Source organism: Ceratotherium simum, chromosome 6, assembly GCF_057802395.1.
Source record: "Ceratotherium simum simum isolate JZ-2026a chromosome 6, ASM5780239v1, whole genome shotgun sequence".
NCBI lineage: Eukaryota > Metazoa > Chordata > Mammalia > Perissodactyla > Rhinocerotidae > Ceratotherium > Ceratotherium simum.
Genome location: NC_141905.1, coordinates 82,673,141 through 82,696,177, shown reverse-complemented (window position 1 = coordinate 82,696,177; position 23,037 = coordinate 82,673,141). Strand labels below are relative to the sequence as shown.

General features: G+C 53.9%; 1 protein-coding gene across 5 annotated transcripts in view; it reads left to right on the top strand.

Annotated features, from left to right (window-relative positions):
- Positions 1-23,037, top strand: part of FAM53B (family with sequence similarity 53 member B) — an 83,437-nt gene that overhangs the window by 28,626 nt on the left and 31,774 nt on the right. Inside the window, exon 4 of one of the 5 annotated variants that reach the window (XM_087432798.1) lies at positions 18,844-19,171. The exons of the other annotated variants lie outside the window; for them this stretch is intronic. Coding sequence (XP_087288924.1) covers positions 18,844-19,104 — 261 coding nt within the window. The 3' untranslated portion in view covers positions 19,105-19,171. Of the gene's footprint in view, positions 1-18,843; positions 19,172-23,037 lie in introns of those variants that run through there. 5 annotated transcript variants of the gene reach the window in all.

The following is a 23,037-nucleotide window of genomic DNA, read 5'->3' as shown; positions in this document are numbered from 1 at the left end:
TCTTTGGCAAAGTCCCTGGGCTCAGGCCTGGCTTGCCTGCACCTTTATGGCCTTATGCTGTCTGCTCTGCCAGCTGCCGGCCACTTCGCTGGTTTCAGTTTCCGGCTGCCTTGCATCCTTAGCACCCCTCCTGCTGGCATGGGGAACGTTCTGACAGCAAGCGGAGAAATCCAGGGGTGGATCACCCTTTACAACGTGGAATGCAGACAGCCGTGAAGATCTGGTGAGGGGTAGGCATGGAAAGCCTTGGAATCCCAACTGGAAGGAAAGAAATGCTGAATAAAAGCAAAGGGAAAAACCACTGTGGGCACATGGGACTAGTTGCTTCTGATGAGGAAGCAATTAGGATGGGCTTGAACAAAGAAGAGAGCTTTTAAGACCTGGACCCTCAGAGCTTATGGAGGCCAGGGGCTGGTAGCTCTGGGCACTGGTTCAACGCACGTCCTCCCTGCTCTTGACAGACATCGCTAATCAATCGTAGCAGTCTTTCCCGTTGAACTCAGAGGAAGTCTTAGAATCCTCCCCTCAGTGATCTTGGCAGCCATTACTAACGGATCTGCCATCTCTTCTTTTGTCTATCCCCTCGCTTGAGGGTGCAGCCTCCAGAATCCAGGAAGAGTCGATGACTTGCCCAAAGCCACGTGGTTGGTTAGGAGGCTGGGAAGGTTGGGAGGCGGGTTCAGTGCCCTTCCTACTACAGTGCTTCATCCTTGGTGAGGACCACCCAGTTGGCCTTTCCAGGTAGCCGGCACTTGCAGGACATAGAAAGCGTGGAGGTGAACAGTGTGAGCTCCGGAGTCCGATGGGGCTCAGTTCCCCATTCTGCCACTTTTGAGCTGGGTGTTCTTGGGCAAGTCACCCTCCATCAGCCTCTGTTTCCTTGTCTGTAAAATGAGAATGATAGTACCTATTTCTCATGGGCGTGGGGAGGAGTCACATAGTGTGGATCTGGCCGTGGTTGACACTCAACCCGTGTCGGCTTCAACAAAGCCCTGCCCTGCGCCCTATCTCCTGTAGCTCCTGTTCCAGCACTCAGCTGGGCCTGCCACTCCTGGTATACGTGGTATCAGTGCGAGGCCTGGGTCCTGCCAGCGGTGGAGTGGGTCTGAGCCGGAGCCAGGAGACTGGTTTCAGCTCTCTCTGGTCTTTCTGTTCTCTCAGAAATACACGTGTCAGTGACACCATAGAACCCCTGAAGAGGGTTCTCATAATTTGAGGAAACCCCTATTGAGACACCTGGGTCACTCCTTGCTGTCTCCAGTCGCAGTCACCAGGTTGCATAAGCAATTTGCTTAAGGTCCTTCCAATCAGGGACGAGTGTTGACACAACAGCTTTGATCTCCCAGAGAAAAGAAAAATAGATGGAGTTCAGCTGGGGACATGCCAAGGAGGCAGCTTTTAATGCCACTCGGTGATTTTCCGTACTTTAATTGAGAGCCTTTCTGAGCAGAAGGGTGTTTCAGAAGACATGAAGTGATGAAGCTCTGGGGGCACCCAGGGCTTTCTGGAGTAGGGGCCTCTGCTTCGTTAGCCAGTTGCTCAGTTAATGTGCTTGGAGCTTGCCGGGTCCTGTCCTCAGGAGGCCATAGCCTGTGGGTAGAGGGGAGAAGGAACCTTCCCAGCTGAGGCACATCTGAAGACATCTCCAGTCCTGCTTCATGGAAACCAGAGTAGGAAGGGCCTGTGGACCCATTGGCCTTGACTCTTTGATCGGCTTGACTCCAAGGGCCCACAGAGGAGGGTTTAGAGACATCCTCACGTTGCTCCCAGCCTGCTGAAGAAGCAGAGTGTGGGGTGAGACACGAGGAGACAGAGGCTGGTGGAGAGTGGGGCCTCATGCCAGAGCCCTGTGTGGAGCGGGCTCAGTCTTATCCTGGGCAGCTTATGTAACCTCTCTGTGTCTCACTTTCCCCATCTATGAGGAGGGGTAGCACCGCCTTTTCTCGTCTTATTGCTGGCAGCATTAAAAAGAGTTTATTTGTACAAAACACTCGAGCTCAGGCCTGTGTTTGCCCAGGGTGAGTGCTCAGTAAGAGTTAGCTGCCATCATTGCTATTGGGAATCCGATTTTAGGGGTAGGGAGAGAAATTTGTCAGAAGGAAGGAGCTGCTCTTAGTCGAATGTGGCCGATCCTCACCAGGGGGATTCTTTGTCTCTGCAGCTCTGAGGTTCTCAGTCACATCCCTGCTCCCCAGAGGAGAGCCTGGAGCCCAGAGGCTTGTCTGAGGGCCTGAGTTGAGTTGGTGAGTTGCATTGTTGGGGTTTGAACCCAGGGCTCTCTGACCCCAAAGTCAGGGTTTTGCTCTGCTGTGACATGGTAGATGCTTCCCATATCACAAGGGAGACAAAGTGTGGCCTATCGTTGGAACAGAGCTGCATTTGGAGTCAGAAGACCTGAGTTGAGACCCAGCTCTACGCTGGCTCTGTTGTGACCATGAGCCAGTTGTCCTGCTTCTCTGAGCCCCAGATTTCTAACCATATGCACCTCTGCCCAGTGTGGCTGAGAAACTGCAGCTAGCTGCAGCTAGGGGCCTCTCCCCGGAGTCTGAATCAGTGGGTCTGGGCCAGGGCCCCAGTACCTGGGTGTTTTGGAAGCTCCCCAGGTGAGTGGGGATTTGGAAGCAGCAGAGGTGGGCACAGCGCAGCCCAGTGACTCTACAGAGGCTGGGGGACGGGCTCGTCTCATGTGAAAACTGCATTGAGAGTTGAGGCCCCTTGGTCAGGAGGAACTGGCTCAGCCTGGATTAGGAAAGCCTGACCTGGAGAAGGGATTCAAGAGCCCAGTTTTCTAACTTCTGAGTCCTAGGACGGGAGCCTCCTGAGCCACTGTGCCTAGCAGAGCAGTGGCATCCCACCTACTAGCGAACCTTCCAGAGCGCTAAAGAGGGTTTGGGGTTGACTTATGCTGATCTGGGGACGTAGCTACCTCAGAATTGTCTGGAAAAACATCTAATGTGTAGTGTTGGGCATTTCCGAGGCAGGTCCTTGTGCACGGGTTGTCAAAGGCAGGTCTGCTCGCTGTCCCGAGTCTTAATCAGCAGAGTGAATGACCAGGACCCGGTGTGGGTGTTTATGCTCTGTCCAGATGCTGTGTGTGCTGGGTGTCTCTGGTCCCTGGTAGTGTTTGAAAGAGGCTAGGCTTCCAGAGTATTCTCATAGAGTGCATTGGAATCAGTGTGACGAGGGAAACAAGCCATGAGTCGGCCCTGGCAGGAGAAGTGCATGTGCAAAGGTTGGAGTCAGGAAGGGGGTGGGAGGAGCCCCCATGTGGCTGGAGCAGAGTGGATGGGGTGGGGCACGGGGCCCGAGCACAGTTGGCCTTCTTGGCAGGTCCTCCAAAGACATTTGGCTTTTATTCTGAGTGTAGGAGGAAGTGTCAGCGAGTTTTAAGCAGGGGAGCAACAGCCCTCCCAAAAGAGCTCCTTCTGGGTGGAGTGAGCAGCATGGACTGAGGGGTTTGGGGGAAGCAGGAGGCTGTTGGCACACACAGTAGTGGGCTAGACCAGGACAGGGGCAGTGGACGTGTTGATTCGTGTTAGAGGCTCAAGCCCTCTGGAGGTGAGACCAACAGGACCAGCCGATGGGTTAATCTTGTTGTTGGTTTCCAACCCACCTATCTGGGCAGCGAATTAATCACCCTGCTCTCCAAAGATGATAACTTCCTTTAAGCTATCCTGTTTCGAGTTTGCTGATCATATGTCCCTCTTGTTATCTAACCTGCAGCCCTCACTTTAAAGGCTTGTGTTTCTTCTTGATCTGTTCTCAGTAGAAATGAAGTCTAGTCAATCACCATGATTCATTTTGTTTCCACAAGTATCCTTGAAGCTGTCCCACTCCCAAATCCGTACGCATCAGTGCTTTGCCAGCCCACGCTGCCCTTTCCCACCTTGTGGAAGCTCAGTTCCTACCCTTTCCTGTCAGCTCTGTCTCTGAGCCTCTGACTATTTGCTGGAGATTCTCTATCCTTGTCCACTTGAAACTGGGTGCCCCGTTCTGGACTCGGGCTTGAGAAGGCTGGGGGTGGCTTAAGGCCACAGGAGGATTCTCTCAGTTTTGAATGCTTGTCATGCTGGATCTCGTCTCAGCTGTGCCACATCTGGTCTGTTTACAACAGCTAGGGCAGCGTCTCCAGAAAATGAGGGGCCCGTGATGGCCTCTCTGAATCTACTCAGAGCTGCGTCATCCCAGCCCAGCCTGGAAGGATGCAGAGGAAGGGGGTGCTTGACAGACCCGGAAGGAATACAGCATTCCCTGTCTTATTCCTGCTTCCTTACTAGGGCGGGGATAATGCCTCCTGGGAAGGATCTCCAAGGCCTTGGTGAGCCTTGTGGGGTTTTGAGAGCCCCAGAGAAGTCCAGAGACAGGGAAGCACAGGAAAGTGTCACCAAGATGGACATGTAATTAATTACAAGCCAGGCCCAGAGCCAACAGGTTTGACACCTGCCACTGGCTTTACCTAGTACAGGCCATTGGCTTTCGTGGGAACCAGCACTGAATGAAACCTTAGTGTAGCCCATTTTGCCTTTTGCGAGACAGTCCTCTGTTGTCCTGAGCACGGCATCGTAGGATCTCCCCTGTTGACATGAGTCATTTATCTATAACATTTTTATGGTATTAGCTGTCCTGAATTACTGCCCTTTCTTGCAGCTTCAGGCCATAGTCGAGAACTAAAGAAAGCAAATGCCACACAGGAGGGCAGATCCTTTGCTGCAGTCCCCAGGCCAGCAGGAACTTGGTTTGACTGGACTTGAAGTGGGTGTTAATTGGCTATTTATGGCCAAAAGATTAACAATGCCTCCTTTGAAAGTTAGGCATAGTAGAACTCTTGGATAATTCCTTTTGGGGAGGGGAAGGGGTAGCATTTTTTTCTCTTTTGGAAAACAAAAGAAATGATTGGTTCCAAAATATGACGCAACCACCAGAAGCTGCATTTGCGAGCAGTAGCAGTGAGCCCACATCAGTCATATGTCACAGAAGGCCACCAGGCGCCCAACACCTTCCCTGAAACAGTGCAGGGTCTCATAATGCATTTAATCTTTGTGGAGCGGGTGGGGGCGGTGGGGGTGCTGCAGCGGTTTTTTTGCCAGAGTTCTGTGCGAGGAGAGAGTGCAGCAGGCTGCCTGGATCATCCAGGGCCCTATCTTGACAGAAACCACCCTGTATGTCACAGAGAATTCACTGTGAACAGTTGCTAACTAGGTTTCTGAAGAACGCAGAAGCCAAGACGCGAACACCAGGTATCATGGAGGAAGCAACTGCAGGAAGCTGCTCCCACCTGGGCTGGGGCAGCAAAGGGAACAGGCTCAGTTCTGAAAGCTTGCTTGCTTAGTGTCCACAGGCCCCCCAGGGCTGGGACCCAGACCCTGAGGAGAGGGTGCTGACCCGCTGGGGCTGAGGAAAGGGGGAGCGATGAAGTTGGTTCTGCATATGTTGGAAAAGCTGTGAACTGGAGGCAACTGCTGTGAATGGGGCAAACCGCTCCTGCTGGGTCAGGAAGCATGGCTAGGTGACAGTGACAGCCACAGGAAGCAGACAGGAAGACGCAAGGCCCTCCTCCCTCCTCCGGCTTTGGGGTCTCCTCTAACGCTCCTATTGGCAAAGCCTCCTGGGGAGCAGATGGCAGAGCCCCACCCCCTGAGGAGAGGACAGAAGTGGGGGTGGGCCTGGAGCTGAGACACGTGGGGAGCTCCAGGATCTGAGCTGCCTGTTGCTGCCTCTGGGACCGCCTGCCCTTACTTCACATAACTCCTACATCTGAGGGACTGGCCAGAGGGCAGGCTGTCAAGATGGGGCCAAGCGTGCTTCTCTCACTACCATCCAGTGTCCTAGAGCATGAAGCTAGGGATCTGTCCTCGCTCTCTTCTCTGCTCCTTGCCACTTCGTCCTCACTCAGCAAGTGCTTACCTGGTGTGTGCCGGGTGCCTGGCTCTTGGCTAGGCCCTGGGGATATTTTTGCAAGACACACATGATTGCCACTTTCATGTAAGCTCCGTTCTATGTGGGGGTAGGTAACAAGCAAGCAAACAGCAGGTGAGATTGGTTCCCATGGTGAAAGTGCCACGAAGGAAACAAATCAGGTGGGCGTGATCGGGAGTGCCGGCCAGGAGGAGAGGAGATGGCAGTGGCTGGCTTTAGGTTGGAAGGACAGAGGAGGCCTCTCTGAGGAAGTCTTTTGCGCCAAGGGCCAAATAATGAGACGTGTTCAGCCATGCAAAGGTGTTGAGGGAGAGCGTCCTGAGTGGAGGGAAGAGCAAGCACAGGCGTTGGGAGGTGGGATGGGCGTGGCAAGTTTGTGGCGAAGCGAGCTGATATGACTGGGTCTGAGCGAGGGGATGTGCTGGAGGGCCAACAAGGTCGGTCAGCAGGGCCAGCCCGGGCGGGCCTTGCACTAAGCCCAGGAGAAAGCCAGCGGTGCTTCCAAGCCAGCATCTGATGTGATTCACTATGTCTGGGACCCACTGGATCAACTGCCTTGGGGATTTGACCTCAGACTGCACCTGAGGGAGACTGTGGTGCAAAGAGGTCATGGCAAGAAGGCGTGTGAGGGAGAAACCACACTGAGGGAGGCACTGAGGCAAGGATCCCCCGCGCTGGGGGGCTCAGGGGCTGGAGGGAGTAAGTCAGGCGCCTCCTGCCACATGTCTCTCATGGTGGAGTGCCACCTCCCATCCCCTTCTGCTGGCCAGTGGCAGCGCGCGGCCCTTGGCTTGTCCCCTCTCCATATTTTTACACATCAGTCTGGCTCTGGGAAGTGGGTTCCTAACTGCCAGCTGTACTGGCCCACGTTTGCAGGGGGCTTGGTTGTTCTGGGCCCTCCCTCAGGTGTGTGGTCCTCTCACTGACCTTGGGAGGGGCTTCTCTCCTTCCTCTTCAGGGACGAAAATTGAGTGTCAGCTGTCTGCTCACCTGCTGAGTGGCAGAACAGCGACTGGAGCCCTGCTCATTCTTTAGCCCCCACGGCTCGTGGGCCATGACCTTTCCAGAGGGCCCCTTCCTGGGGTGAGCTCTGCCACCACTTGTGAACCACAGGCCTTGGCGAGTCTGGGACCCACTCTAGGCTTCGAGTTCCCTGACAATAAGGTGGGGATGGTGACATCCTCACCATGGGGCTGCTCACAGCCTTTGGCCCAGGGCCTGGTGCCCAGGACATTCTCAAGAAGCATGGCTGTTGTTTATCATACGCACTGGGCCCATATGCCGATGAAGTGGCCTTGAAATTCTAATATCGGGAGGTCCAAACCTCGTCGCCCAGACTCGTCCTCCTAGCCCTTGGGCAGACTGTGCATTTCTTGAGCTGTGAGTTTTCTGGCTGATAAACAGGGCCCTGGGGGCTTAGAGAGGCTCATGTATGGCACAAGGGCCTCTCTGAGAGAGCGCTTCAGCTCTCTGCGGCAGTGTGGTTCAGCCGTTCTGTTCCAGGTCCTTCCGTTGTACAAGGCTGGGGCACAAGGGAAAACGGCCAGCACTCTGACACTGCCGTGCTGAGAGGAGGCACCTGGAAAATGCCGGTTATGTCCCTCAGGTGGACCCATCCAGAATTTGGGATAATCCTCTTAGTGCCTAAAGCAGAGCCTTGGTTTCCTGTTTTTTGTGACTTGCTGGAAGATCTCTGATTCCTGGGCTACTGCCATCCACCCCCCCACCCCCAAAGTGGCTCTTCCTGATGGGGAGGAGAGGGGGTCCCAGCCGGTCCCGCACTTGCCCAAGCCCAGGGCCTGGCTGGCCTCCCCCTCTCAACCCCCTGCCAGCTGTTCCAGACGCAGCCCCTGGGCATTCCTCTCCCTTTTCTCCTGGTCCCGCTCATCCTCCCCGAGAGGCGCCTCTGAAGTGACCGGTGTGCCTGGGCATGGGGAGAAGAGGCATGAGAAATGGGCTTTCTGTGAAAGGAAAGTTCCTAGCAAACCCCTTACTGAGCTGACTTGGCAAACAAAGTGAAAGGTGTCTTTGAGGGTTGGCTGTGGGGGCGGCTCTGCCAGGCCCAGCCCAGGGCTGTGCTCACACTTGCACAAGGGGTGCAATGGCCCTCGCAGGCCCCCTGTCATGAGTTCTCTTCTTGCCCTGTTGCCCCATTTTCTCGCCTGCATCTTTCTGATGTGGGCACCCAGCTTCTTATCTTGTCTTACCGTTCTGTCTCGGAGCATCACATGTCCCCTGTGGGGGGGTAGATCCTGCCCCGGTGCTCAGTGTCATGGTCCAGCTGTTCAGACAGTTCTAACTGCACCCACTCTGGGAAAGCACATGTGTCCTGTAGCCCATGATGGTTGGGACCAGCTTGAAACAGGCCTAATCCACCTAGAGAAATTCCATCTCACTTTAATCTGGAACAGTCTTGGACAATGGAATTTTCCAAGAATTGATGGCAAATAAAAACGGGAACAAGGATGCAGGCTGGGGAGCTAGTGGAAGAAAAGACCCTTTTATGTTGGGTACAGGCCTGCTCAGAAACAGCCCAGGCAAGAGAGATGCAGCACAGTGTGTTTTAGCAGATGTGGGCTGATTATGCAGCATTCACTGTTTGGCAAGAGAATGGAGATGGCATCTGAAATGTGGTGAGGCTAATTGTCGCTCGGCAGAGACACCAGAACTTCAGCGTGATGCACACAGGGAAACTAGGAGCAAATACATGTGCCAGCGTCTGCCCCAAACCTGGGGTGGTAGGAAATGGAAGGCAGGCCCTGGCCTGGTTCCCATCTGGAAAGGGTCTGTGCTCTAGGGCCAGATGGGCCTGGTGTGGAGTTTTGGTGTGCCACTCATCAGCTGGGTGGCCCTGGGCAAGTCACTGTCCTACTCTGGGCCTCAGTGTCCTCCTGCATGATGTGAGGATTGAGCACGTGAGCATACTTAAAGCAGGCCTGGTGCACAGTATGCCCTCAGGAGGTGTTGGCCCTGGGATCCTTGTTGTCACCACTATCATTATTATTATTTCTTTGACCTATTATTGCTTGTGACCTTAAAGCAGGATCGCTGTTTCTTACAGTTTTCTCATTGGAGGCACATTGTCATTAGCTTGACGGGCAGCCCGGCGAAGGAAGCAGCACTCTGCCTGGAGGCCCAGGACGTGCTGGGAGGCTGGACTGGGAGGGTGGGGAGGGCGGGTGCCTGGGGACAAAGGGGGTGCTCCAAGGACAGCCTCTGAACACACAAGTGGAGTGAGAGGCAGCAGCTGTAGGGCTGCTGACCATCGGCAAGTGAGGTGGGAGCAGATTTGCAGAAGAAGCTCACCTATTACATTTTATCCTCAGAATAGCCCTGTGAGTTGGATGCATCTGACCTGTTTTAGAGGAGATAACTGAGTCTCAGAGGGTTGACATCAGCTTCGTCCAGTGGAAACAGAATCTGAGCCACAGAGATAATTTAAGATTTTCTTTTTTTTCCCCTCTTTTTTTAAGCTTCAGTGCGTGGTTGTGTATCCTAGTTGTTAGTTTAATTCTCTTGGTGAGCCGCCTGGTTCCATGACTGGGAAACAAACCTGGGCCGTGGCGGCAAGAACGCTGAATCTTAACCACTAGACCACCAGGGCTGGCTCTAATTTAAGATTTTCTGGGAGCCACAATTCAAAAGAAAAAAGGAACAGGTGAAATTAATTTATATTTTATTTAACCCAGTATATCCAAAATACTGTCATTTCAACATGTAATCAATAGAAATAAATCATTAAGGAGATACTTATATTCTTTTTTTGTACTAAGTTTCTGAGCTGCGGGCTGTGCATTACACTCACAGAACATCTCAGTTTGGACTAGCCACGTTTCCAGTGCCCAGTGGCCACATGTGGCTGGTGGCTCCTGTAGTGGACAGTGCAGGGTCAGATCATTTGCGCAAGGTGACACTGCATTAAGTGGCTGAGCTGTCAGACTCGGGAGCTTATGGCACAGCAGGTAGAGAGGCTTTGGGGTGTGGACATAAGAGATAGGGCTGGGAATCAGCCTTGGTTTAAGTGACTCGGCCCCGTCACTCAGACCCTTTTTTGGGTAGGCCCCGTGTGCCAGCTGGTAAAGGAGGGGGCTTCCGAGAGGCCCCTGCTTTGACCCCTGTGCTGGGTTCTCCGGGACTGCGCTCTTTGCCAGGGCACCAGCGTCAGGGGAGAGCAGGCCCGGGGAGGCCTGAGCAGTGGAGCATTTGGATGCTCACAGGACAGCTCCATCACGGAACAGTGTAGGATTGCCTGCTCCGCCCCGCTGTGGGGCAGGTGAGGTCAGGGAGGCGGTGGTGCTGGGGGGTGCCATTTCTCTGAGATCTTGCCTTTGTCTCTGGAGTGCTCATTTCTACTGAAGTTACTGTACTCATGTGGTCCCACTCAGTCTAATATTCCTGGTGTGTGGCCAGGGCAGGGCTGGGGGAGAGGACAGGCGGCAGTAGAAGGGTGGGGTGGGGAGGTTGGCTCTTCTCATGGGGTCCAGGTAGGGATGCTGAGATACGCTTTGCAGCATGACAAGCCCTGGGCAACTTCTGCATGCTGTGGTCTTGCCCTCTGATGACCGGGCTGTATGTTTGTCCCCACACATCCCCTGAGCACACCACCTGAGCCAGGGTCCACACAGCTGACCAGCTCCAGGCCCCATTTCTGAGGGTGGGTCCCACATCCACTTGCACTCCGACAGTGAGTGTGAGCCTAGAGGGGCACAAGGGCATGTGTAGAATGTGGCAGGGGAGGCCGTAGACCAAGCAGAAGGTTCCAGAGCAGTCCTGTCCTTGGGTCTTGGCAGCCTTCTATCCACAGTTTTCCTGGAAAATTGCATTTGTGGTTCTAGTTTGTGCCCCCTGCCAGGAGGGACTTACAGGAATATGAGCCCTGCAGCATCAGCAGTCTGGGAGCTTCAAACATGGCCCCACCCACCATGGGAACCTTCTGGGCCGTCAGACTCCAGGCCGCAACAACCCTGTGAGCTGGTTCAAATCAGCATGCATTGATTGAGCACTGGTTGTGTACAAGTGCCTGGGCCAGGGGCTCAGGGAGATCAGTGCGCATAAGACCGTGTCCTTACCTTCAAGGAGCTTGCAGGCTATAGAGGGTGGGTTGGGAGCAGCTGTGTCTTTACAGCATCTGCAGGGTGATAGCTGTGTCCTCCGAGGGCCTGCATTCAAATTGTGGTCTCATCCCTTCATTCAGCCACCACTCACCAAGCACCTGCTGTGTTTCAGGCCCCTGTAGGCTCCAGGGAAGCAGCAGTAGACAGGACAGTCAGCCCTGGCCTCCTGGAGGTCACAGCCCCAACATGTTGTCGCTTAGAAATGTATGTGGAGAATGTGACCAACTCTTGCAGCTCTGCCCTCTGAGCTTTGGTCTCCTCACCTGTTAAACAGGATCCATCATGGCTGTTGCTAGGATTAAATAAGATGATGAATGCAGGGCTCTCACTTGGCTCTTAGGACACTGGCAGGAGTGTTCTAGGAATCCAGCAGTAGGGACCAGGGGCAAGTGGTGGGTTCTCCCTGTCATGTGCAGGGCTCAGCTCCTTTGCAGGGGAACATAGAAGCTCTCTGGGGCCCAGGCATGGTGCCCAGCTGCACTCTTGGGCTGCACCTCAGCTGGAGTGGAAAGGAGAGACATGGCACAGAGATGTTCCCAAGACCAGGAACCAACCCGTCCAGCTGGAGCTGTGGTTGAGATGGAGTGTGGAGGGCCGTGAGAGCGAGTTGGGGCCTTATTCTGTGTGCACTGGGGAGTCAGAGATGGTTTTGAACTAGGTGACTGGAGTTTTGAACCTCAGTCTGGCTGTGGGTAGTTTGAGGAAGCATCCCAGGGCAGAGGGAGAAGACTATGCTCATGTCTGTGGTGCCCCTTAGTGGAGAAGGGGGGCTGTGGAATCTCTGCCTGTGCAGAGTGAACTGCTTGGGCCTGGAGCCTTCAGAGAATTCCTTGTCTGGTTTCTACAGGCCCGAGAGTCAGGGCCTGGTACAGGTTGGATCAGGGGGCCTGCTGGCTGAGTTGAGCTCTGTGAGGCCACTCAGGAGAGTACCTCCTCTCCCTCACAGTCAGGGAACTTCATCCGGCGAAAAGGGGGATGACCAAGTTTGTCCTTGGAGGGGCGAACCAAGTCAGAAATGGCTTCCTTTTTCTCCAGGAGCCAAGAAAGCCAGAGGGCACACTCCTGAGCAGTGAGACAGTGGGGATTTCTGCCTTGGTTTGGGTCACCTGCCTAGTCACCCTGTTTCCCACACTGTCCCTTCTCCTCAGGAATAAGGACAGCATGGTTCATGTTGGAGACCTTTCGCCCTGCACCTTGTGTGGCCTGGACCCCACCCCTTGAAACTTGGGTCAACGTGCAAGTGATAACACACGAGACTCTTGTTGTATGCGGCAGCATACTTACACTGTACCCACGTGTCCCTGTGCTCCGCTGTGCTCTGTGGGCCAGGGCCGAGGCTTGTGTTCATGTAGTTACATGTTGTCTTCATTACAATTCAGGAAAATGGAGATTGCTGTCCCGCTTTTTTTTTTTTTTGGTGAGGAAGATCAGCCCTGAGCTAACATCCGATGCCAATCCTCTTTTGCTGAGGAAGACTGGCCCTGAGCCAACATCCATGCCCATCTTCCTCCACTTTACATGGGACGCCACCACAGCACGGCTTAAAAGCGGTACGTCGGTGCACGCCTGGGATCTGAACCGGCAAACCCCGGGCCACCACAGCGGAACACATGCACTCAACTGCTTGCGCCACTTGGCCGGCCCCTGCTGTCCTGCTTTTGCAGAAGAAGAGGCTGTGGTTCAGAGTGGCAGCCAAGCTCACAGGGCTAGGCCTGGCAGAGCCAGGCGTGGCTGTGAGGTCCATGCTTATTCTACTCTCCATTAGGGGACCTGGGCAGGGCTCAGAGTGCCAGACCCATCCTATCTGAGGTGTCCACACAGGGGGTCAGGCCAGCGAGAGCTGGAGTCGCAGAGCTGAGGGTTGGCCAGGAGCAAGTCTCCCCTCCTTGGTTGTGGTGGGCCCTTGGTGGGACAGATTGGCCCTGGATGCGTGAGGCTCTCTGGTTTGAGGACAGTGAAGCAGCTAGGCTCAGGGGTCAGTGCCCAGTTCTGGGACAGCAGCTGGGAGCTCACGTGACATCACCAGGGGAGCCCGGTCCAGCGCCTGCTCCACCAGCTGTCGGAACCGTCTAGACAGTCTGAGGTGACAGTTGTCACCGTTCTGGATGAAGTAGGCTAAAATTGGATTATTACCGAAATCTGAAACTCCAGTTTGAAGCTGCAGCACTGAGCAGTGCCCAAATGGGGGCACTAATGGTGGCCTTGATGAAGCCCAGGGGCTTGCGTGAGGAGCCCCGCGCTTCTGAAGTGGCACCTGAGGCTCAGCGTGATGTGGTGGGTGGAGAAAATGAAGAGCCCCTTCCCTGCTCTCCATGGACCTTCCCAGCTGCCCCAGCCCCAGGCCCTAGAGAGACTCCACAGTGCAGGGTGGTGGGCATGAGGCTGGTCCCAGAGCCGGCCAGCTGGAAGAAGGAAAAGCACAGGGTGGAGCATGGTCCTCAGCCCTGTTTCAGAGTCCGTATTGGGCCTCTTGGAGGCCTGGTGTCCAGAGCAGCTGGACTTGCCTTTGTTCCAGTCTGCTGGTCCCTCCTCCTCTTCCGCTGGGGTTTTAGGTAGGACAGAGGGGAGCCATGAGTCCTTCTCCTCCTGGGCCTCCCTCAGCCCTTGAGCCTGTGTGGGGAGGGAGTGGAGGGGCCCCCCTCGTCACAGAGCAGGACCTCAGAGGACTGAGGCCTAGTGTTTGTTGAGTTCTGTACAGCATGTGACTTAATATTTTATTATAGTGTATTTAATATTCTAACTAGAGCTCTGCCAAGTGGACCCGGGGGCCTCCTGAGTGGGAGTTCATTGGTATTCTACAATCATGGCCCGTGTCTTCCAGGAGTGGTAGCAGTCGTCACCTCAAACCATCTAGATCAGGGGTCAGCAAACCACAGCCCACAGCTGTGCCTGTTTTTGCAAATAAAGTTTTATTGGCACACAGCCACGCCCACCAATTTACTGTTGCCTGTGGCTGCTGTTGTGTTACAACAGAGACCACACAGCCCACAAAGCCTAAAATGTTTACTATCTGGCCTTTAAGAGAATTTTACCAGCCCCTGATCTAGATGGCCCCGTGCCTCAGTTTCCTCCTTTGGAAAGCGACTGGAATTTGTTTGGCAATTTCTCACTGAAAGCGAGTCCTAGAAAGGGCCTGGCACTATTATCCTGGCGGTCAGGAATGTGGGGTGATGTAACGTGGCCCGCCCAATTGTCTAAGGCTCTGCTGAGCCGAAACTTGGCCCCTGGGCGGCCTTTTCCTGTGCTCCTCAAGTGGCAAATGAGAACGCCTTGCTGGTGAGGGGGCTGCGGAAAAGGGGCGGCCGGAGCGTGTGAGTTTTGGCTACCTGGGGCCCTGGCTCGGGACGAGCTGCTCAGTGTGTCTCAGTGCACAAAAGCATCTCACTTGTTTTTTTAATGAACTGTGTCCTCACAGTGGCGTTGCTCTGGAAGCGTTTGCTGGGTTGCCTGTCCAGTCCCAAGGCTGCCGTCTTTTCTAGGCTGCTCTGCCGTCGCTTCTGTGCTTGAGAAGCATGGGCCGAAGGGAGGGTTGCTTGTTCCTTTCCTTCTGCTTTCACTCACTGCCTCAGTTTTCTCCTGTCCCTCAAAGAGGTTTTTTGGTGAGGCTGTTCCGCTCAGTATGGGAGAACAAAACTCCAACGCAGACAGTAGGGGTGGCCCTGGGATTCTCGTCATTCAAGACAAACCCCTAGAAAGTTCACCCTGGCTGGGAATCCAGAAGTCGCCTGCTGGCCAGATATGTTCTGGCCCCCAAGGTGGACAACCAGCTGGGAAGTTACTAGAGAATATTAACTTTGTGGTAACAGAACTTGGCCCAGTGAGGTCGTTTTGGAGCAGCATTATGAAAATAAGGGTGGGAGAGTTGGCTCTGACATTTAAAAGCAAGAGATGGCCGCGGTTTTATCCTATACTCCACCTCAAATCCAGTCAACAGAGGCCGGCCTGTTCCAGGGCTAAGCCGCTCTGCACCTAAGAAATCTGCAGCAGCCAGCCCAGAGCCAGGAGGCTGTGGCCTGGGTCAGGGTGTCTTTGGGGACCCAGGAATGTGGTTGGAAAGTTCTTAATACAACCAGGAACCACTTCCACCATTGCTGTGGGCGCAGACCCGCTGTGAAGCTGACGTGAAAAAATGAGGTGTGAGGAGGAAAGGATGACCATGAGGAGATGTGCTCCCTCTTTTAAATAGAGCTGCTTCCCTGTATTTTTTATTTTTTATTTTTATTTATTTATTTTTTTGTGAGGAAGATCAGCCCTGAGCTAACATCTGCCAATCCTCCTCTTTTTGCTTGAGTAAGACTGGCCCTGGGCTAACATCCGTGCCCATCTTCCTCCACTTTATATGGGACGCCACCACAGCATGGCCTGACAAGCAGTGCCTCGGTGCGCGCCCGGGATCCGAACCCGTGAACTCCGGGCAGCCAGCAGCGGAGTGCGTGCGCTTAACCGCTATGCCACAGGGCTGGTCCCCAGAGCTGCTCCCCTGTAGGTCCTCTTATTCCCGCCTGGTCCTGCAGGGGCAGTGTGCAGTGGGCAACTCTGCTCAGACTTAAGGGTATCCATAACCGGAGAAGCAGGAAGACTGGGTTGGGGGGTCACGATTTTCCAAAGAGGAGTTTAGCTTCACAGGTCCTGTGACCTGTGAGTCACTGTCAACCTAAGCTAAGCTCCTACTGTGTGCGAGGACTTCTGCGAGTCCTGTCAACCTAAGCTAAGCTCCTACTGTGTACAGGATGCTGGAGGTGAGTGTGCATTAGCCACAGTCCCAGCCTGGGAGAGACTCATGCATAAGCAGTTAGCCAGAATGAGGGTGGATGAGGCCAGTGCTAAACTGAGGGCCCTGGAACATTCTGGGGTCCCTGAGAAAGACTGGGTGATGATAATGAAATTGCAGGCACTTTCCTAACACTCCGTGCGCTCCCAGCACTGCTCTCATTGCTATTTGTGTATGAGCTCTCTTAACGCTCACATCAACCCACGAGACAGATACTGTACATGCCGGATTACCACCAAGGACACTGAAGCAGAGACTTGATTACTAACTTGCCCACGGCCACAGAGCCAGTCCGTGACAAGTGTGGGATTTGAACCTGGGTGGTGTGGCTAGGAGTGTGTGCTGAGCCAGTGCATGGCACAGAGGCAGGAGGCTCAGGGAGCAGGGTCCGAGGACCAGAAGGCTGGAGAAGATCTCATAGGTGGAGACGGGGAATGTGGGTGGAGGTGAGGAATGCATCCCTGGACTTTTGCCACTGGCAGCCTGTGCCCGTCACCTCCCTGCACCGAAGCTCTCCGTTTGGTTGCTGGGGAAGTAAAGGTCAGTTTGTCAGAGCACCAGGTCCACTCCTAGGAACTCGTGTGCACCTTTGTCCCTGTCTCCTGAGGTGGGCTTTGTAGACTCTTGTTCTGCCAGACTTGTACAGAAGGTTCTCAAAGGTCCAACACAGTTAAACAGGTCTCATTAAGGTGATGGTTCTCGGAGCCTGAACATACTTGTGTCCCCAAGAGGGAGTGGAGAATGCAGCATTTTGTATGCATTGTGTGGGGGCTGACCCCATGGCAGAGCAGCCTTTGAGAAACACCATTAACATGTCATCAGGGCTGGGCACGTGGCAGTGGGCGGGAGGGGACCCACTTGACGTCTGTTCTTGAGTCTGTGGCCTGGGACCTCTGCAGAGATGACCCTGGGCTTCTGGTCCTGAAATCTTCTGGGGTGGCACAGTGTAGAGCAGCACAGAAGATGGCCAGGCCTCCATGTTGCCCAGTAGGATCCCCATCCCCAGACACACCAGTGTTTTCTTCAGTTTAATGTCTAGCAAAGCCCCCTCCCCAGGCTCCTATGGGCCTGCTCCTTTCCCTGCACTGGACAGTCTGCTGGATGAGGCTGGGAACTGACCTGGCTGTTTGTGGGAGAGAAGTCACCAGTCATGACCCAGATGCCTCTGGAGTGCCCACCCAATTCTGTGGTCTCTGTACTACTTGTGGTTAGGATGACAGCTGCTTTCAGTGGCCAGGTAGAAAAAGGGACAGGTAGAAAGGAGCCCTCAAGTCTGCTGGGAGGCTGTGCAGCAGGTTGCCTGAGACCAAGGCCTTTGGAAGCAGCGCTGGGTGCGGATCTAGCTATGGGACCCTGAGTCATAGTTTCTTCATCTGTAAAATGAGTATAATAATAGTGAGTTAAATGAGATGATGTATGTCTCACATTGAGAACATAATGGAACATAACAATTCTTGGAATAGGGAAAAACACTTGTATATCAGCTCAAGTAATTTCCACATTAGTTGATATTTATTGTTTTTTCTGATTATAAAATTAATGCATACATATAAAAAATTTAAAGTTCAAAAGGTAAAAAATTACAGTTCAGAAATGTAAAAACATAAAGTGAAATTCCTCTGAAATCCACCCTCAGACAACCATTGTTGAATGTTTGCTGTAGATCCTTGCAGCCTTTTTTCTAAACAGCTGAATAGAGACTCTTGATGCTCCTTCTAGCCCCTGGAGTCCATTGATTCCACAGTTTCAGATAAGCTGTTTGTGGAGTGATGAAAAGAAATAAGAATTTGTTCCTTTAAAAGAGAGAAATGAAGAAATACTACTTATTAAAACAGAAAATATAGGAGCTTAGGACCAGTTTCTTACTCTGTCCAATAAGAAATGCAGACACATAGTTAAAAAAAAAAAAGTTACCACAAAATTCTTGGCCCTGTGCAAAATAGAGTTGAGTTCTTTTAGGCTATTTGGTCCAAGCTCTGTGGCGAATGTGTTGCTTCTCTTGTTATCATGAGTTTGTCCTATGCTGTTTTCCTTTAACACCACAGAACACACTCCATCATGTGTGTTCTGTGGACAACACACCTCTTGTGATTTAATCAATCATCCCACCCATTCAGGGGGCTTCTTGGCCTGGGTACAGGAGCTGAGCTGGCATGGCTACTCTGGGCACAGTTGGCCAGATGTTTCCAGCCCATTCAAGCACAAGAGTCATTTCCAGCGTCAGCCCTCTACCACGGAGTTGGAGCAGGGGTGCCGTCTGGGCAGGGCCCTGCTGTCGTTTTGGTTTTGTTCTTTTTTTTTTTTTTTTTTTTAATAATTTTATTTATTTATTTATTTTTCCCCCAAAGCCCCAGTAGATAGTTGTATGTCATAGTTGCACATTTTTCTAGTTGTTGTATGTGGGACGCGGCCTCAGCATGGCCGGACAAGCGGTGCGTCGGTGCACGCCCGGGATCCAAACCTGGGCTGCCAGCAGCGGAGCATGCGCACTTAACCGCTAAGCCGCGGGGCCGGCCTGGTTTTGTTCTTTATGAATAGTTTGTACGTGAGTCCAGGGAGCTGGTTTGACTGTGTAATTTTCTCTAAGCAAACCATTACGTTTTGGGGCTGTGGTATCCCCACCACAAGAGTGCTCCCCAGAACCCGAGGACCCCCATGCTCATTCAGGACACACTTATTTGTGGGGCCTGTTTTGCCTCCACACTGCCCCTGCCCAGCCGAGGTGCGCATTTTATGTGAGAAAACCCAGGTCGCACCTACGTTCTGGGAAGAATCTGCTTCCCAGATTCTCAGGCCTTGCCCCATGCCAGGGACAGAATCTGGGCTTCCTTCCGAATTTTGTAGGACTCAGATTCAGGTGGTCTATCTCTGTCACCTTGTGTTCAATCCAATACACCTCTGTCTGGGGACCTACTGTGTGCTGGGCACTGTGCTAGGTGCCACAGAGCAAGAAAAATAGAAACAAGACCTCATTCTCTCCATCTCAGTGGATCCTACTCGTTCTGGGGCCAGTGCTGTTCAGTGTGTACTTGCTGTGTGCAGGCACTGCTCTCGGCCCTGAGGATACAGTGTGGAGCAAGGTGGCCACGGGCCTTGCTCTCTGGAAGCTTCCCCTTGTGTGGGCAGACAGACAGTGAGCAGGAGCAAAGAAGATCATGTGAGACAGAGTCAGTGCTGAGAAGACCAGAGACACAGGTAAGGGGGGAGATGATGGGCAGAGAGGCAGAAGGACTTTCCGTGGGGAAGGGTGGCATTAGAGTGACCCCAGAGGCTGGCAGCAACTGGCTGGGGCACGGCACATGAGCAGGGTCCAGGATCAGGCACTCACACCTGGCCCAGCCCTGGCTCTGCCACTGAGCAGTGTCCTGGATGATGATAGTCCATCACCTGGAGTGGCAAAGACGCCTCCAAGGAAGGGCCATCTCCCAGAATCCCAGTGCTGGGCCGTTCTTGCCTATTCCTCTTTCCTCGGCATCCCGTGTGTCCTGCAGCATTTGCCTGGAAGTCCATGGGAGGGAATGTCTTGGTGGGGAAGGCGACCAGGTGGGGAAAGGTGTCAAGTTCAAGGAGCCCCTCATTTTCCTATTGAAATCCGAGAAGGCTGTGGCTTTTGGGCCCCTCACCGTCCCAGTGGGTCTTGGCACAAATCCCTAATTCATGTGGAAACACCCAGCCTCAGAATGGGCTGCCTGCTGTGCAGGAGGGGGCGTTGTCATGGGAGTGGTCCTGGAGTGTGGCCAGGAGATGGGGGATGACTGGGTCCTTGAGCTTCTTAGCAGCCCTGTCACCTGAATGTAGCGGGACACGGTGGACAGTCCACTTTTGCGGCCGGGAGTGTCCAGTGTGGCAGTGAAGTTATGAATGGGCCGCTAGATTGAGGGCCTGGGGAGGCAGTCTCGGACACTAAAGCTCATATTCTGTGTCACCGTCAGCTAAAACAGGAATTCTGAGAAGCCTGTGACCTGTGTGCGCCTTGGGCTCTTGTAACCTCAGCACTGTTTTGGGACCCGTGGCTCATGTCAGTCTTGACTGTCGGCAAAGTGATCACCGTGCCCTTCCTGCCTGTCTCACTTTTAAAAGAAGCTGGGGTGACCTGGTGTGAACCCGCCGTCCAGGCTCCTCGGTCCAAATGTGGATGGGTAGGCGGTCACATGAGGGCTCCTTCTGTTAAGTGCTGGCCTGCAGACCCAGGAACTCCAGAGCCGGGAGAGCATAAAGTCAGTGGCCACAGGAAGGCTGAGCCACCTACGGCCCTACCCAAAACACACGCCTAGTCAGCCCTGGCCATTCTGGTAATGAAAGGGAGCAAATTCCTGCCCCCGCCCCTTTGCACATGACAGGACTCAGATTTTCGGCCCGGAGCTGCCCCTACGTGTGCTGTGCTGCCCTGGCCCTGGGAAGGGAGGACCATGGGTGAGATGAATCAAAGGAGGGTTTTGCCTTCCAGTAACTCACTTCTGTTTGTTCTGCTCTATGTGAAAAATAAGCCCTCACCACCCTGCCACCCCCACCGCCATCCTCACACCTGGGAGCATCCTCATCCTGTCCGTGGGAACGCCCCTTCCTTCCCGTTGTCTCCAGTGGCAACTGATGGGAAATGCCCCTCTCCCAGAGCTCATGTTCCAGGGCAGACCTGTTTTGGTCCCAGTGTGGAGAGAATATCAACTGTTCAGACCCATGGGGTGAGAGGGCGGTCAGGCCCAAGGCCTCGGGTCCTCTGTTTTCAGATCTTTTTCTGAGCACCATAGTGTTGACTGAAGATGACAATCATACTTAGCACGTGCCAGGCACAGCATTTACTCATGACATATTTTTCCCATTTAATGCTTCGTAATTATTTCCTTTGGTAATGATATGAGACTTTTTCTTTAGGATTACACCCAAGAGTTTCCAGAGCCACATTCTTTCCAAATAAGGAGAAATGTGGCAGCCTAGCTAGGCCAGTAGCTGATGTCCCATAGGTTTCTTAATGGCTCTGAGCATCCATCCTTCCTGCATCCACAGCCTTTGGCCTGGGAAAGGGGCTGCCTGGAGCTGCCAGAAGCCTGACAGGTGGAACCCAGCCCCCGCAGTTTGCCAGCTGAGCCTCTGGCTGGTGCCGATCAGTGTAAAAACATAAGCTGGAGAGTCCACCCAGCACTGGCCCTGAACTGGACAACAGGTGTTCCAGGCCTGGCGCGGTGTAGACCGCCCCCACCCCCCCATCCATCCAACACATTAGAGTCACCCTCACATACCTTGTTTTGTTTCTTCCTCATGGGAGCCCCCCCTCCCCCGCCAAGATGGGCTCTGCTCGCCTAACTTACAGATGAGGAAAGTGAGGTTCAGGGGTGGAGGGCCTGCCCAAGGCCACATGGTGAGGAGGTGGCTGCAGAGAGGGCTTTGAGCTCAGGTCTGTCTGGCCCCTAGCCTGATGTTGCCATCCCAGTGGCACCCTAGTGACGGACCCACAGCCCATCCATCCTTGGCTATTTATTGGCAGAGCCACGGGAAAGGGGAGAGAATGGAGAGTGAGGCCTGGCTGCCTGGGCCCCTCGCAGTGTCCAGCTCTAGTTGGCTCCATAGATGCCCCTGTTGAGTCAGCATCAGAGTCCCCACGCAGGGCCCTTCTTGTCAGCCCCTGCCGTACTCCAGCCTTCTTGGCGCAGAGGAAGCCAGTCACCCCGGCCTCAGGCACAGCTCTTCATGAAATCTGGAAAACACTACTTTCTAGCTGGCCTTGAGCTTGGGGCTTCACCAGAGAAGCTCATCAGAGCCTGTGACTTCTCTCCAAGGAGCTGGAATGTGGCCTCCGTTTCCTAAGGTGGGGATAGAAACCACCAATCTAAATAGTTTTGAAGAGCAAGACCCTGACCGTGTGTTTGGGGCACTTGAGGTGCAGGCAGGCAGCCTTCGAGGCTCCCTTTAGCTGAGTTCTCTGCAGGGCGCTGGGGGACCCATTGGAAAGTGCTCCCCTGGCCTCATGGGTGCTTGGCTCTTCACTCCTGGGGCTGCCAGCAGAGTCTCCTCATGGCTGAGGCACTGGGTGCCCCAGGGAAGGCGGGCCCTTTCATCTCAGACCTTTGGAAGTGTTTGGTTGGTTGAGCCTATGCCAACATAGGGCATCCATGCCTGTGCAGCCATGGGCTGCAAGGACAGAGGGGTCTGCGACCTGGGGACTCGCCTGAGTGTGTCGGCTGGAAAGAGTGTGTCTCCTTTTGGCGGCAAGAGCATTCCCCTGGGACTCCTGCTCTCCATATTGAAGGAATCAGAACCCCAAGCTGGGGACCAGCTAGGACAGGGGAACGCTGCAGTTTCAGGCCCTCTGCCACAGTGCTTCTGTGACAATGTGAACACACATTATCCTTTCCCACCAGCACTGGACTCCTGGCATGTTGGTACCCAGAAAAACCGAACATCACTCGCCTCCTTCAACCACTTGAGTCTGCAGGTGAAGCCACTGAGGCCTGGAGGAGGGAAAGGGCTGTGCTATGGTCACCCAGCAGCTTGTCACCAGGGGACCAGATCCGAGGGCAGCTTCGGGCCAGGCTCCTTCTCAGAACTCCCCAAAACCCATACCAGAGAGGCCATGGCCACAGCCTCCTCTGCCATTTGGCAGCACTGGGCACATTCCAGGGCCTCAGTTTCCTGATCTGTGAATTGGGCCAAGTTGCTCATTCTACTCTCCCCCAGGGCTGGATGTGGATGTGCTGTGTGCGTGATAAAACCCCAGGTAGCCTAAGCACTGTTATGTAGGTGCAGACCTACTGAGTAGCAGCATTTGGGGAATGGATGATTTTCCTCTTTGTAGGAACAAACTTGGGAAAGTTTCAGGACCCAAGTGGAAAAGAAGGCTGGAAATGAAGAACTAGGGGAGATAATTCCAGCCTCAAAAAAATTCTCATTCTTAATTGTACTTTCATGAGTCCTAATTGTGCTGGGTTTGAAATTCTGCAGGTGTGTCCTTTGGGAGGGGGCTCCTGGAAGACAGGGGCCTGTCTTGCTGGTCCCTGAGTCCATGGAACTCAGGACAGTGCCTGACGCATAGTGGGTGCTTCACAGATGGGGACAAATAAAGGAACCAGTGAGTGAAGGCCCTCTGGGTTGAGAATGGCCCTTAGTTTCAGGTCGTCCTGAGGCTGAAGTTGGCATGAACATTCTGGGCTCGGTCAGAGGGACTGTGGCAGTCCCTGCCGTGTGTCAGTGCTCAAGAAGCCAAGATCTGCTGACCTGGGGCAGGGGCCTGGTGTCTGCAGG